The sequence below is a fragment of the Neolamprologus multifasciatus genome, chromosome 1 (assembly GCF_963576455.1).
Source record: "Neolamprologus multifasciatus chromosome 1, fNeoMul1.2, whole genome shotgun sequence".
Classification (NCBI taxonomy): domain Eukaryota; kingdom Metazoa; phylum Chordata; class Actinopteri; order Cichliformes; family Cichlidae; genus Neolamprologus; species Neolamprologus multifasciatus.
Window position 1 is genome coordinate 25,325,331 of NC_140439.1, and position 17,092 is coordinate 25,342,422.

The 17,092-nt window shown below is 40.1% G+C and overlaps 1 protein-coding gene across 1 annotated transcript; it reads right to left on the reverse strand.

The window, feature by feature from the left end:
- Nucleotides 1-422: 422 nt before the first annotated feature.
- Nucleotides 423-15,695, reverse strand: kcnk2a (potassium channel, subfamily K, member 2a). Its single transcript, XM_085163005.1, has 9 exons — nt 14,749-15,695; nt 11,678-11,784; nt 11,439-11,551; nt 10,266-10,356; nt 9,281-9,398; nt 8,551-8,711; nt 3,128-3,314; nt 2,861-3,000; nt 423-1,015 (listed from the first exon to the last, which is right to left on the reverse strand). Coding segments are annotated over exons 1-9 (1,254 nt in total). The 5' UTR covers nt 14,750-15,695; the 3' UTR covers nt 423-679.
- Nucleotides 15,696-17,092: the final 1,397 nt, after the last annotated feature.

Below are 17,092 nucleotides of genomic sequence, written 5' to 3' on the forward strand. Positions count from 1 at the left end.
GAAAATTACACAAATATGCTCCCATAGGGGTTTACTTCTAAATACAGAAGGCCCCTACTACAATCCACAGACATCCTCCTCATCAGATTGACTGACTTTTACAATTCTAATGTCAGTATGTTTTTTTAAATATACGTCTCTTAAATGGTGTTTATGGTCGTCGTTAACAGCAGGCTGTGATTGTCATTATCATAACAGCAGCACAGTGACTGACTACGTCCTGGGTTTATTACAAGCCAGGGACCTTTGTTGGATATTATATTCCTCTGTCTCTCATTAACGCCTGCCTGCCTCTAGACTGACTGAGCAATAGTGAAAAAAACAAAGCAAAAACAAATATGTTTAGTTGTTTCAGTTATGAAGACAGACAGATGCAGATTTCCTAGCTTTTCAGTATGTCCTTAAATGTAACTTCTGTAAGATTTAGTTGACAAACACCAAAAAATACAGTTCTGTATGTTGTTCGCGCTCTTTCATTGTTGGGGTTGAGGATGGTAAAGTGGAATATGTGTGCAAGTGTTATCAAGCAAGGCTTTGACTCCTCTTTCACGTTGAAGATGTCTTCTGCTGGGGCCACTTTCAATATTTTGATTTCTGAATTCTCAAGCAATGCCTTGTACCACCAGTTATGACAAACAGAGAGACCTTGGAAGGATCTTGAGAGGTGCCGACAGTCCTGCTACTTGAGGTGCTCAATAATTGAGATCTCGCCTCTCTCCAGATCCAGTCCGTTCCAGACCAAAGCGCCATTTATGGCCGAAGATGTCAATCCGTGCAGTCCGGCCTCCTTCTCGCTTTTGTCCCGTTCATTGTTGAAATTGACAGACACAGCCCGCTTGGGCAGGGTGACCTCGGGAGCCGGGCTAAATCCCAGCTCTGAGGACAGCTTGCGTTTGATTGATGCAGCACGCTGGAACTTGTCATGGATCTCAATGCTAACACGACGACGGGTTTCTTTGAACTCTGCAGAGACATTTGCCGTCCACTCTGCAGCATGCGCCCGGATCTCTCCAACCTGCAATGACACAAAGATATAAAGAGGTCAGCAGAAATGCATTAGGATGACAGGAGACACATGATAGCCAGCAACAAAAAGACTTTCACAGGTTTACTTTTGTTGTTTTTATCTGATAACAATGAAAGTAATATTTGCACACCTATTTAAAATATACTTCACCATCACCGTCTCATCCTCAGGTGTATCTAATATATCAGGGGTCTCCAACTCCAGGCCTCGAGGGCTGGTGTCCTGCAGGTTTTAGATATAACCGTGGGTCAACACACCTGAGTCACATGATTAGTTCGTTACCAGGCCTCTGGAGAACTTCAGGACATGTTGAGGAGGTAATTTAGCCATTTGAATGAGCTGTGTTGGACCAAGGACAAATCTAAAACCTGCAGGACACCGGCCCTCGAGGCCTGGCATTGGAGACCCCTGTAATATATAATCAAGCATGTATTTTGTGTTGCTGATATAAACAGGACTCATCTTCATGTATATTTACTACAGAGTTGCTGTTGTGATTCTTTGATAGTTCTTTTAGACAAAGTATAGCTCACTTTCTTTCTGTGTGTTTATTCTATATTCATTACAAGTGTGAGTGCATGTTTGTTGTTTTCTGATCATTCTGATGTTTAAAGCTCAGATGTACGTCTTTGTTGTATTTCCAGATTCTTGTTTACTATTCTAGTACTGTGAATCTCAGTTCTATCTCAGAGTTTTAATTTATCTTCAGTCCTGTTGGCGAGTGTTACAATATTGTGGTCGGGTTTCTGTCTTGACTTTGTTATTGATGCCTCCCAAGAGTTTCTCTGTATCATGTTAGTATTAGTTTTTTGTCTCTTACTGATTATCTTTTCGGTTATTTCCTGTTTTACTTTGATAGTTAGTCGTCTCTGGAGCCATGCTTTTACTTCTCCCCACGACTGTCTTGATTTGCCAACACAAATTCCTCATTTATACCAGCTGTGTATAAATAGTCCTGCCTTCAGTCTTTGTGTCAGTGTGTGTGTGTGTGTGTGTGTGTGTGTGTGTGTGTGTGTGTGTGTGTGTGTGTGTGTGTGTGTGTGTGTGTGTGTGCACTGCAGCCATACAATTTATGGATAATAAGATCCACAGAGCCATTCTGCTACCCCATCTGGCCAAAAATGAAATCTCTTGAAGATAGTGATAATGTCTGTACGTCTAACTGCATCTGCGGTGACTTATAATAATAACAAGCCTGCATCTACATACCAGTGAGATGGCATATCACAGCAGGATTGCAAGATGTGATTATGTCATTGTGCTCTTGACAAAAATGTGACTTTCACAATCCAGAGGATGTTTTTGATAATAACTGGTAAAAATGTATGAAAAATTCTTTATTCATGCTCACCAGCAAAATCCAGGTAGCACAAAGAACACAGCTGTATCACTCAGGAGACCCTGACAGTTTTTTAATAAAGGGCTGGAAATGTCCAGAAGTTCCTTTTTTGAAACAAGGCTGGATTTATTTTGATAATCTCTGTTATATTTAGTATTAAGGTCATTTGATATTAAGCTTCATCATCACACATTGTCTAAATGATCTCTATTTCCCTCTGGGGATGATCACAATAAGATCCAGTACTTGTGTTTTAATGGCAGTGAGTCGATTGGATTAGAAAACAGTCGTATCACTGAAATAACGTTAAACAGAGGGCAAAAGTTGAAGTGGCGATATGGCATAATGTAGCTCGAATAATGAGTGTCATTGTATAGGAAGAGGCACATGGTGACAGGTACACATAAAAGCTGATAAAAGGAACAAAAACAAGCTGCAAAAAGTTAGACGAAGCCAGTAAATGAAGCAGAAAATAGAAACCGAGGGTCTCGTACCTCTTCTTTTGTCCTCTTGGAGATGACTTTCAGCCAGTCTCCAATCATACTGAGGATAGCAGCAAAGTAGGCCAGCCCAACCAGAATCCAGAACCACACGACTGGTTTATAGTAGTCCATGTACTCAATATCTGACCCACCTACACACACACACACACACACACACACACACACACACACACACAGATTAACGAGACAGATCAACATGATTCAGAGAACCAGGTCCAAACTGTGTCTTAGCATTAAATCACTGGTTGTGCTTTTTACCTGCCACAAAGTCCCCAAAACCAATAGTAGTCAAGGTGATGACGACAAAGTACAGGGACTCCAGCGCAGACCAGCCCTCGATGTGTTTAAAGATGGCTGCCGGGAGGGCCACAAACAGCAGGCAGCCAAACAGCACGAACAGCAGCGTGGATATGACCCAGATCTTTGTCTGACTGATCTTCCAATGCTACACGGGAAAGAAAAGGACATCATTCAAATACTCAACATAAACTTTGTTTGTCTGCCGGCAGGGAGAATCCAGACATTAAGTATTCAGATCTCAAAGGTATAATACTGAATTAGATTCCTGCACTTGACATCACACCCAAATAAAAGTCCAAAAGTGTCACCAAAGAAAAGATGAAAAATGAAAGAACTCAGTAGATGTTGATGTGGAGGTTGTGTTAATCTATGTACACAAGGCTGGCTCCAGTTACCTCTAATTACTCCAGTCTACCTGTGAAACTGCATTTAGTCATAATTAAGCTGTAGTATTACTCAATCGAAAATGTTAATTCAGTGGAAACCTGTGTAATGACAATATTCCATATAAAATAAAAGACAACATGTTTCTTTCTCAGGTTAAACAGCTAAAGTCATTGAGGATTATTATAAGGATTATTATCTGGTAAACATTAAAGTCTGCAGAGTTGAGGTGTTTAAGGTGGGACCAAAGTGGAGGACTGACTGATAATAATAATAAAGCAGATTGTTAAACAGAATACTCTGAAGTGAAATGCCAAATTAGGCTGACGCTGTAAGCAGTAATGACATTATTCCATAAATTGGTCCCGTGGGTGCAGCTGAAGAGAAAAGACATTCACTGAGGATAATGCTGCAGTCTCACACAGTCTGCACTGAGCAATCAGGCTTTCATAGTCACACAGGCACTTACACAATGAACTTTTGTCTTCTTTCCTTAATCACAATATTCATTACTCAGTCCCTCGGGTGCCCTGAGAGCAGCGGGAGGAGGAAATCATTCTAAAGTATGTTTCTGTTTTCAGATTTCTGCTCCTTCAAGACTACAAAACAAATTATTCACACCAGCTACTTGAACTTTGAAGACGTGACTGCGAGCTGAGTCACCTTTGTCTCTCTTAATAGATCTGCAGGCTTTTTTTGCAACATGTGAGAAGAATGTGACAACAATGACAAATACAAAGAAATCTTTTTCTCATTTGGATGAGCATCAAGTGTTTTCATGAGCACTGACTCCAAAATAAAGGAAATGATCAGTTTGAGCTAGACTTGTAGTCAAGACCGCCTAATCCGAGACCAAGACAAGACCAAGACCAGAGGGTATCGAGACCAAGACAAGACCAAGACCAGAGGGTATCGAGACCAAGACAAGACCAAGACCAGAGGGTATCGAGACCAAGACAAGACCAAGACCAGAGGGTATCGAGACCAAGACAAGACCAAGACCAGAGGGTATCGAGACCAAGACAAGACCAAGACCAAGACCGAGACGAAGACAAGACCAAGACCAAGACCAAGACCGAGACGAGACGAGACGAGACCAAGACCAAGACCGAGACAAAAAAAGTCTTTAAACTGCAGCCAGATGCTGCTTCGTTTACGGGTCTCGGGCATATTTATGTGTTTTTGCTTTCGCACAGCCCTCCTCACCGCTGTCTACTGTCTCACTCACTCACTCACTGAAAGGACTGACGCATGCTCCACTTGACTGTTGCGTCTCTCACCCTCTCTGTTTTTCACATAATGATATTATCCTATATCCTCGCATGTGATTGGCCACAATATGGAGGGATTGGAGCGTAGCTGAGCCACTGTGTGAGAGCTGAGCAGCCAAAGGAAATTAAGTGGGGGTAGAAATGACTGAAAGATTATTAGGCTCTGTTTTGAGCTTTGTTCAAAAAAGAATGACTTCATATGTATATATACAGTATATATATATATATATATAGTTTTTTAATTAAGCAGCAAGGCAGAACAAAGTCGGGCCTGTATCAAGACACAGGGACTAAACCCCAATTCAACCAGACCCAGAACTGATCCAGAATTAAAACAGGACTACAACAGTAACCAAGACAGAACCAGAATCAGAACTAGATGATAGCAGCACTAAAAATCATCTTAGACCTGCACTACACTTATTTTTTAATTCTACCAAAGTACACTATTTAGATTCTGAAAAGTTTATATAATTATTCAGCCTTGTTGAGCAAACAAGCCTGCATAACTTAATAAATATAGAATTTTAAAAGTAACAAACGCTATCTAAAAAGATACAATAGGTACGAGATACATGTTCTGATGAGTTTTTGGCAAACAACCATTTGACTAACTTGTGTGTCTCACCTGCTCTTGTTCCATCTCTGTTCTGTCGTCATTTTCGTCGTCTCTCTCCCTCTCTGTGCTGACAATCAAGCCAAACACAAATATACAGTGGAAACCAGATATTTACATACTCTTCAGATAAAAACACAAACACTTTTTAATTGTAACATCAAATCAGACTAAATGTTTCTTTTTTTAGATTGATAAATATAAAAAACATATTTGTTAACTTTAAGAGTAAAGAGAGAAACTGTCTGTATTTCTTAATTGTAAATGGCACCAAATTGTATTCAAAATTGAGCCACACTTATGGAGCTCCACAATTCTTTTCCAGAATTCTTTTCCAGGTGTTTTGGTTGACAGCTCTTGATTTTTCAAAGAAACTTTCCCATTTCAAAGAAACAGGCTCTGTGTTTTGCCTTATATGCATCCACAGCTGTGCCACCAATTTACCCACATGGACTCTACTAACCAATCAGAAGCTTCTTAAGCTCAGAATGGAATCATCTGGAGTTTTCTTAATTAATCTTAATTAACAATAAACTTAGTGTATATGTACTCCTACATTTGATGAAAGTGATTAAAATAGACAGCTCCCTCTTTTTATTCTGACATTTAACTAATTCAAAAGACATTACAACATTTATTTATCTAAAACAAAAGTTTACTCTAAATTGATGTTTAACAGTAAAAAAAAAGGTTTTATGTTTTCTCCCTAAAGTATGTAAATATCTGGTTTCAACTGTGAATATACTGCTGTGTATTGAAATTCCTCTTGTTTTGCATAGATATACTGAACATACAACAACAACATACAAAGCATAATATATAAAATAACATCTACCTGAGATTTTTCTTTGAAAGAAGCTCCTTATGTCCATTGTTGTGTTCATCAGTACACAACTGAAACCGATTTAGAGAGTTTGTTTAGCCGTGGAGGGTAACAACTGAAAATATGAGATGTAAGCTAAGACTCTCTAAACAAAATCAGCATTGTCGTTCGGCTTTTTATTTATCCATTTGTTGATTCACTTGAAGAGTAAGTAACGCAACCAAGTGATCAGTTTGATATCAATCTTTTGTGATACACCGTCATATTTACATTATTAGTTCAGTACGAATGATTTCCGTTGGTACCTGGTCAAACTTAAGCTCTCCTCTGCAGCAAACTCGCAGGCAGCAGCTTCTCCCCCCTCGCTCACATGGGTGCTGTGCTCAGTCGCCTAGTGCCAAAGCTCGGATCATACCAAAATCAGGGGGAATTTAGGACGGTGCGCTCTGTGCTTCGTGTGTTGTTTTTGTTTTATACAGTTGTCAGTCAGGCATCTAACAAACAAATTACACTCCAAAAAACCCCATGCTTCAGAAAAAATGACCCGGGCTTAAGCCCAGTAAGACACCCCCCGCTCCGCTGATGGTTGACTCCAAATCTCCCGAACACTATGTCGATTTGAGAGCGCAAGACCGAGACAGCGAGACCAAGACCGAGACCAAGACAAAAGTCCGTCGAGACCAAGACCGAGACCAAGACAAAAGTCCGTCGAGACCAAGACCGAGACCAAGACAAAAGTCTGTCGAGACCAAGACGAGACCAAGACCACGTAAAAGTGGTCGAGACCAAGACCGGTCTCGAGACATCCAACTCTAGTTTGAGCACACTTACAATATTACTTTTTTTTTCAGTTTTAGTGGTCAGTGGCTAATGCATGACCTTACTGTTCCTATTGATGTATATTTTTAGTACTAAACGTTTGGGTCTTTAGGTTTTTCTATTTGTGACTGTATTTGTAGTTTGAATTCAGATGTGTTTAGGGTCGGATTATTGCGATTCCTCTCATTTTGGGTCTATTTCGACTTGATTTTATTATTATTGTAATGTCTTTCAGTTTTTTTGTTGGAGTTAGTCAGTCTTTGGTTCCTCTGTTTTCAGGGATGGTTAATTTATATAAATTTTTCTAGTAGCACCAGTCTCCTTAGTGTTCATGTGTGTGCCTTCTTCTGCATTCCCCTGTCCCTAACTTCTTAGTAAATGTTTTAACACTTAAAAACACAAGTTAGTTAAACTTGAGGGATGGCACAAACCATTGTGAATTTATCTCCCTCGGTGCAAATGAAGCAACAAAGATGCTCCTAAGAGACAACAAGAACAAAATCCCCCAAAAAGGGAGTGATTTTGCAGGTGCTTGCTCTATCTTTATTCCTGATTCAGTTTTCTCTAGTGTTATTGTTGTGTTGTTAGTGTCCTTTTCAATGCTGGTAGGATGAGACTGAACCTGCTGCCCATTCATCTTATACAGAGAGTCCAGCCATTGCGAGAAGGTTTGCTGTGTCCCTCAGCACAGAGTAGACAAAAATACCAGGAAAATACCAGAAGACGGGCCATTACAGAAATATCACATGGACATATGGCATCAGCCCAGCAGCAGGACCGTGATCTACTCCACTGCGTGAGCAGGAACAGGAAAAGCACCACCAGAAATGAGAAATGACTCTTCACAAATGACAGCAGGTTCACCTGTCACACTGAGCATATGTGACAGGCATAAAAAAAAAGGCCTGGGGATGCCGTGGCAAACGTTATGATGCTTGCAACATCATCTCTGAAGAGGATTGAAGTCTTTCTAAGGCCTTGCACTAAATGGACAAGCTCCAGACTGCATATCTCAACTTCTTCCTAAACAAACTGCTGTTCACTGTCTTCGTTCACAAGCTTAAAATCTCTTAGCTGTCCCCTCATACAAAAGCAAAGACTGTGGTGGATAGAGCCTTTCAGTCTGTGGCACCAAGGCTCTGGAACAGTTTACCAATCCAGCTCTGTTTGTCTGACTCTGTGAAGTCTTTGAAAGAAACAGTTCAAAACTTTTCTGTTTTTTCAGGTCATTTATAAGCAATAAATTGCAAAAAAGAAGAGCCAGATGTTGTGAATATGATACAAAATCAAACTCATATATGCAAATTAATACAAATAAATAATAATAAATAATAATACAAATTAATTATTGTTTTGTGAAAAGGTTCAGTAAAAGCTCCATCTTCAAAATATTTACATTTTCTGGGAATTATTTTATGGTTCAGGCTTTGAAAGTTTAATGTGATCGTGTTTGATGCTCCACACTCACCATGAACATCTTCTCCACTTTGTCAATGCCTTTGCCAAATATGGTGCCGAGCTGGTCTCCTACACCGGCCAAAAGGAAGCCAAACAGCGGTATCCCTAATAAAGCATAGACAATGCAGAATATTCTCCCGCCTTCGGTGTGGGGAGAGATGTTCCCAAAACCTGCGAAGAGGACACAGCACCAGTGATTTGATGATTTGAATCCCGGTATTCGCTGCATGAAGACTGCATTTGTGAATTTAATACAGTTTGGAAGATATCCAACCACTACACTCGAAACACTGCTGGATAGATAGTGAAATATATTAGCTGTGTTTTTAAATTACACTTCTATGACACTGCTTGTTTCCATTTTTTCCATTTTTGAATATATTCTATCTAATTACAAAAAAGAGTTAATATAACTCAACTAAGGTGGAAGTACAGTGTCACGCAAGTAGAAATGACCACTGTGTTGAAAGTGAGGAGAGTTTAAGAAATCTATACACATGCATGCACAAAGTAAATGTATGGGGAAAGTAAGTGTGCTAGTTTGATTATATCCACAAAGGAGATGTATAATCAATAACTAAAGAAAGGTCACTGTTATGTAACTTGCTGTAAGAGCTATATTTAGAGGACTGTCAACTCAAAAGTAAACATAAATTAATTAAAAACGGAAAATATACAATGTGGTTTTTTCGGTCTGAACATAGATGCTCTTTGTGTGAGTGTATGTGTGTGTTTCCTACCAATGGTTGTGATGACAGTCCCAGCAAAGAAGAAGGCAGAGCTCAGGTCCCACAGGCTGCTGTTGTTGGTCATTGTTCCTGCAGGATTTACTCCTGAACGGATGGCGGACACAACTTGCTAAAAGGTAGAGAGAAAGAAAAAGACAGCCAGAGTCACAGACAGCAACAAAATAAAGTGCGACTATTAAAATACAAGATACGGGAAAAAAGAGTATGAATATAAACATAAATTTGATTGTTTACAGTTTACATCAGCAGATGGAGTAAGCGATAACAGGGTGAATAAATTAGAGGTGATATTGCAGATCTCCTGTCTGGTAAGCTGGGATGGTATTCGAGTATTATACATGATAAAGTGTTGTTGTGTGTGGGCACAGCTTTAAAATGTATTTAAACATCATCCCTGCAGAATGAGGAGTCATTCAGTCTAAAAGCCACAAGCAGAAAAGATCTCCTGTAGCGCTCAAACCTGCATGTCAGAGCAGCCTCTTACTGTGAGTTCTGCGATGACCAATCAAGGTGCCACGCATTGTTGGATTGTCCCTAATGCTGAAGTGTTTCATCAGCATCCTCCTCTCAGACATCAGTAAATCATTAAAAACCTACTATAAGACACTTTTCTTTACAGATGTGCAGGAATGTGTTTTTGTGCTTACCTGTGTAACAAATTAAAGAAGGAAAATATATGAAATATCATTGTAAACGACGCAAATATCTACACGTGATAAAGAAAATACATTATCTTGAGTGAATTTAAGAATTTCTGATTTTGTTGGGCCATAGCTGGAAGACTAAGCAAACAGCAAGAGTCTGAAACAGAGCAGAAACTCTCGGTATCTCAGACGCCCTTCCTTTAAAGCTAAAGGAGCTGTCCATGGTGCTGAAACCAGTGCTGCTGTGCTGAATCATAGTAGGGTACAGTACATACGCTGCTCTACTTAATGCATGAGTTTTAACATTAATATTAATGTCAGGTTAGTCTTACCTTAACCAGCTCCTCCAGCTGACTCTGGTTGACACAGGAGTGTCTGGAAAGGAACTGCAGCTTCTGGGACAGGATGGCCAAACGCTGTTCACTATTCGAAAGAGAAAGAGTACTATTATGTCAATTGAACAAAGTTTGATTTGGTTTATAAACATCAAAGACTAATGGAATTATATATATGAAAGCCTAAATATTTTAGAGTAGGACTAATATGCTCAGTATATCTGTATTACTCATGGGAATCGTTTGGGGGCTTTCTTACTTTGGTGAAATAAATAATCTCAGTCGTGTCTTTGTTAACTGGGAAACGAAGGGTTCACAGCCAAACATACAGCACAGGATACTGGGAAAAATCAAATCTGTATTACCAGGCTGAGGTCATACATGGAAGGTCAGTCACTCTGGCAAACAAATCTTACAGATAGAAGATCAGAAGCAAGATCCAACAAAATAGGCAAAAGATCACTCACATCCTGTCAGAAGTAGTAAGAACACAAAGGCACAAAGAGTACAACAAAACACGAGGAGCAGCAGGGCGTGTCTACAAGGGTTGTTTTTATGAAGACAGCACGGTCTGGAAAATGGGAAGTAAAGAAGTTGGGCTATGGATTCCAAGGTAAGTGACTGAACAGAGATAAAGAGCTGGAAAGTGAGCAAAAGCTGGAAGCAGGAAGTGTATGACAAACAGATATTTCAAAATATAACAGGAAGTGAAAAAACATAAATCCAAACACATGATATGAAACTAACACAGAAGCCCAAAAATTAAGCGCAGTAGAACTGTACATGTTTTAATGACTCAGTCAGTTCCATGCTCCCAATCAAGAGCAGAAACTACTAGCACAGACTTCTATATATTCTTTAGTCATCTGTGTTGAAGACTGCATTAAACTAGGGCTGTTTCAGGAAGTGCACTACAGGGTACCCAGTGGTGAGCTGAAAATACATAAAGCTAAAAGTTTACATCTAAACATTTATGACCTTAATAAACATAACATTTAATATACTTTTACGTTAAATAAATATTCATAGAAGATCAAGCACACCGCACTTATTTGTAGGGTCTTAACCTTTGGGTTCATTGCCACAGATTGGAGAGGAGCAGTTATGCGAGTCGTGGGACAGCTAAATAGATGGATGGATGACTGGCCTACCTCTCTTTAACCTGCTTACCTCTCATGGGGCTGCTCCAGGGATCTGAAGACTGCTGCTCCCATCACCAGGTACAGAACCACCAAAAGAAAGATGGCTGTCACCGTCTTCCACTTCATCACTGTGGCAACCACCTGCAACACTTCAGCTTGTTAATCAAACCATATACATACCTGCATGCAAGAGGTGTCCCAAAATAAACTACAATGACACCACAGGGTGTGACAAAAATCCTGTGTAAACATCTCATTTGTCCTCACCTCGCTCTCCTCCTGAGGCGTCAGTGTCTTTGGCTTTGTGGAGAAGGAGAGGCGGGGCTTAGTGTTGTGAGTGGCGGATTTAGGGTCCAATAAGTCTGGAGCTGCCACTACCAGGGGAAATGAGAAAATGGCATTCAATTATTTTCCCTCCCATGCACTTTTCTCCCTGCCTGTCTCTGCTCATACATGCTCCAGTCAACAGATTTAGCTTGTTCATTTTAGAAAGCCTTATGAATAAATCACCAGCAAAACTTTGAAGTGGTTGTTACATGCTAACACTGGAAAAGGGCTGAGTCGGGCCCTTAAGTTGAGTTTAGCTACACCCGCGTGTGTAACACGTATCTGTGCTTTTATAAAATCTAACATATGATGAGTGATGTGCATCTTAAATATAGACAAATATAGTGAGAGTATGAAGGCTATGACTTTCTAAAAGAGCAATAGAAAAGCAAGGGCAAATGTTGCTAAAGATACCGCAAGAGGAAAAAAGGTGCTGAGGCCTTTGTAGAAGAAGTGTTTTAAATTATGAAATGTACGTAAAATCAATTCACTCTGCAAATCCTGAAAGAATTAGCATAAAACCATTGTTGTATCAGCTGTTTTATTCTGCTGTAGTTTGTATGCACTTCTGCAGTTTTTTGCAGCATGTTTCTTTAATTTCCTATATAGGGGACCTATTGTAATGGTTTCCCACCCTACATTTTTATACCCGGACTCTCCTAAAGTAGGGTTTCATGATTCACAGCTGTTGTGCTCATGGCCAGAGCAGTGTGCTGGGGAGGACCATATTAGGGATATCCTCTCTCTCTGGCATTATTTAGACCCAAACTTACAAAAACACTGTCTTGAACTGGATGCCAAGTTTAAAATCTGAGCTTTTGAGCTGGTCTGACTGATTCAGCTGCTGATATACTGGGATTTTCCCAATCTCTTGGGTTTATAGAGAATAGTTTAAAAAAGAAAAAAAGTGATTGTCAGTTCTCAAAAATACCTATATGATGCCAGAGGTCAGAGGAGAATGTAACAGTAACCAAGTTATGCAGAAGAACATGTACAATATGTCAAACCTTGAAGCCAAAGGGCTATAGCAGCAGAAGACTGCACCAGGTATCACTCCTGTCAGCTAAGAACAGAAAACTGAGGCTACAGTTCTAATATGATTGGGAAAATGATTTATGCTGCAACCATGAAAACATGGATCCATCATGCAGTGTATAATGAATGTTGGCAAAGCTGGTGGTGGGGGGATGGTGTGTGGAGAAATTTCCCTGGCACACTTTGGGCCTCTTAGTACCAACTGTTTAAACAAGTTGGTACAAACATTATGTGTAAACCCTAGAGATTAAATGGCACTGCATATCCGAGTATTGTTCTTAACTATGTCCTAAAAATATGCCTTCATGATCACAGCCATCTTTTAATGGCTGCTTCGAGCAAGATAGCACACCATGTTACAAAGTTCAAATCATGTCAAACTGGTTTCTTGAACATGACACTGTACTCAAAAGCCCTCCACAGTCACCAGATCTCAATCCAATAGAGCACCTTCGAGACACTATCATGTCAATATGGACCAACATGAGGAGTGTTTCCAGCAGCTTGTTGAATCAATGCCATAAAGAAGTAAGACAACTCTGATGTGACCTCTCCAGAGTGTACTCCGCCTCTTGCCTTGTGACAGCTGGGTCAAGCTTCAACCCCCGCAACCATGAAAACAGTTAAGAAAATGGATAAATTGATGGCTAAAATAAGGGGTGGGTAATAAGTCCTGATTGATTATGTTGTAATTGCAAAGATAATACATTTTTTTTCTTTTCAAACTTTGCTTTCTTGTCTCCCGGGAGGAGACACAAATCCCACTGGGGTTGAGTCAGTAAGGGCATCTGGGGTAAAAGCTCTGCCAAATCAAACACTGTAGTGACCCACTGTGAATAAAGGAGCAGCCGAAAGCAGCTTCCTTTCCTTTTTCTTTTGTGACCAGGACAATGACATTTGTAAATGTAATTATTTCCCACAAAGAATGGAATACGCCTCACATTTAACATTCATCTTAAATAATATGTAGTTACAAAACAAATCTTATAAAATAAGACAACAAGCAGATGAATAATATATATTTTCTCTATTCCTATCTAACATAACAGTTAATACACAGGACCTAAAACTGCATTACAAAATGTGATATCCACTTAAAATGTTCATTGTCTTGGTTCTTTACTACACTTAACAGTCCTAATAATTGGTAAGGAAAGTATGGTCTGGGTTAAAGAGCAGGGAGCTGAAGAGAAGAGAAGAGAAGAGAAGAGAAGGCTGGTTTAGGCACATTTTCTACTAGAAATATTAAAAATGCTAAGAAAAGTTCATTAATAGTTCCTTAAATGATTGTAGTTTACACAAATACAACAGAAATAGATAAAATCAGACAAAACTGCAACATTTAAATGTTTTTCTTTATATATAGATTTATAAACAAAAGCTGTATCAGGAGAAAAATAAAATATATTAAAAATCAAAAGGTCAGAAGCGTCCATCCTGATCACGTGCACTGCTGACCTACCGTTTATCTTAGAAGCACTCCTCTTCCTTCCGATAGTGTCTTTCGCAAAAGTTAAACCATCCCCCTCTCTGTGATCATCAGTGTAGGGTTTGTTAATATAATGTTAGCAGTAAACACACGAATCATGGATTCTCTTTGAGGGGATTAGTTTTCAAAATAAAAAAGGAATTCAAAAAGCCTTTTTTCTGGCAAGCTGAGACAGTTTGACTGAATAAATATTTAGTGAAACAAAGCAAACATGTGCATGCAGCTGTGCAGGAAGGAGTCAAGACTTAGTCACATATAGGAACTCATAAACACACACTTCAGCCTCTCCTCTCACTGTAGGTGGATAATTAAGAGCAGTCTGCCGAGTTTTGCGTAAGTTTTGGGACTCCGAGTTAGTTTTTGTGAAATTTGGGGTGAATCTGAGGTGTGGGTGATGCTGGTGTAACATTTTTTTCCACAAACTTCATGAGGTTATGAAGAAGTTTCAGGATAAGTTTTCTCCCATACAAACTGTGAATACACTTACTCCTTGTTGCCTATCCGATGCCCTCCGCTCTCCTCTTCTCCTCGTCCGAGGCTCTCACTGCGTTCGGGGGAATCTTTCCTCTTCTGCGTGTCTCCTCCCTGCGGTGCTGAAGAGGGGGGACGAACTGGCGCTCCGTTTTCCCTCTGCTGTTCTACTTTTACCGCTGATGGGACGATAGTGTTGAGTCTGCACCTTTCTCTTACTGTCTCCGCGCGCAACTCCAAAGGGTTTCCTCCGGTGTGTCTTTGTCGTTTGTTATTCTTGCTGCTGTTTCTGCTCTGGAGCATCCACTGCGCTCTGTCTGCGCTCTGGCTTTTTGAGCGCACCGCTGGACCGGTGGAATAACACCGAGAGAAAGGAGGGGTTGGTGTGGGGTGGAGTAAGGACAGGGGTGGATGTGCAGGACACAGGGAGGTGCTTACTGCCCAGGGAGGTTTCTAGAGGGTTTGAGGAGTTCCAATAAATGTGCAGCGATTCTGCTGCACCGGTTTTTTTGTCATGATTCTGACTGCTGATCGATACTGGAGCAATATGCCTGAAGCTTATGCACAAAAGGCAGACGCTGCCTGGTGATGGCCATGTGGTGATTTCCTGGGGCTGAAAAACTAAAGTAAGAAAAAGAAAAGAAAAGCAGAATTACTTCTTTGCTCCCTACAACCTGGTACAAGATAAGATACATTTCTTTATAGACAGTTTGTTTCCCTTCATAATGGTAGGTGAGGCCTCACTTCTGCTAATTTGAGTAACTAAATTCAGTTAACTGTTTTTGACTCCAACTCCAGGCCTCAAGGGCCGGTGTCTAGCAGGCCTTAGATATCACCCTGGGTCAACACACCTGAATCAAATGATTAGTTCATTGCGAGGCCTCTGGAGAACTTAAAGACAAGCTGAATAGGAAATTTAACCATGTAAATCAGCTGTACTGAATCGAGGATAAAGGACACATCTAAAAACCTGCAGGACACCTGCCCTTGAGGCCCGGAGTTCCCTAGCCCTGCATTAGGTAATAGTACCTGGTAACAGGTACCTTTTTAGTAACCACTCAGCAAGTGTTCCAAGCAATCTGACGCAATCATAAATGTGATGTCAACAGACTGCATGCCACCGATTGGCTGATCAGTGGCATTGCTCATGAGAGCGTTTCCTTCATAAAAATCAAAACCACATTTACAAAGAAGGTAATAGCTACACAAAAAACCAACACCGTGGTCCCTGTGTCTGACAAATAGCAAAGCACCGAGCAGCAGGTATACCATCGCCTCATCTTCCTTTCTTGTGGTGTTCATGATGCATCCAAATTACATCACAAGACATTTGCCTGCGTTTCTATAATGACCCCACGCACATTAGCTGGGATTCAATTGTAATGGAATTCCAGTAGAGCTGAGCTGAGTCACACTGACCCAATCCAAGTAGTCACTAATGGGAAAGGGCTAATAGAGACAGGCAACCATAACACTTATGGTCAGTTTAGAATCACCAAACAACCTAACCCCATGCAAATCCATCTTTTATATACAGTCTATAGTATTCACACAGAAATAAAATCATGCCGGACAAACCTCCAAAAAGTGTTTATTATTAACAAATGCTTTGTGCAAGGTAGTCCGAATGATCTTTAGTGACCAGACCTGATTTCTCAGTAGGGAAGTTTCACTATAGTTTAGCTGCCAGAGTGAAGTAATATGCTTCATCAAACAGGTGGATAAAAGAGGTGATGAAGTATGCACTGTTGGTAAAAGATGGATGCAGACATAAGGAATCTGAGTGGTGAAGTCAGAGCGGAGGCACCATAAACCTGGAGTATTTCTAATGTCCAGCAGGGGGCGACTCCTTTAATTTCAAAAAGAGGTCTGATTGTACGGAAGCCTTAGGGAAAACAGTAGGGGGGGGGGGGGGGGGAATCGATACTGTGAAGTATCGTGATATTTTGTTTGCTAATAATGTATCAATACAGGGACAGCAGAAATCGATATTTTGTTATAAACAATTTTTTCGTGGACTGGAACATGCTCTGACTTCAGAGCATGTTGATCATCTCCTTTTTCTGAGCAAGAATCCTGACATTCCTTCACTGTCCAAATGTGTTTAACTTTTTTTTTTTGGCAGCAATAAACATGACAGTTTACTTATTTTAATTTAAGACATGTTTTATTTTAATTAAGTTTAAAACTTTTTTATTTAATGTAAAATTATATTTTGTTTTAATTTACTTTCAAATTCTTCAGTTGCTGAATGGGCTGCATAGTTTTCATAAATTGCATAGTTCAGAATAGCTATAATTGTACCAGATGGTTGCATTCAGTTAAGTTGGACTAGACTGTAATACAAACCGTTCAGTTTG

Bases quoted from the DNA above. Each gene is read 5' to 3' on its own strand.
- kcnk2a (XM_085163005.1), bottom strand. The intron at 8,712-9,280 runs GTAGGAAACACA...TCCTCTTCGCAG, and splicing joins GACTGTCATCACAACCATTG to GTTTTGGGAACATCTCTCCC. The intron at 1,016-2,860 runs GTACGAGACCCT...GTGTCATTGCAG, and splicing joins CCAAGAGGACAAAAGAAGAG to GTTGGAGAGATCCGGGCGCA.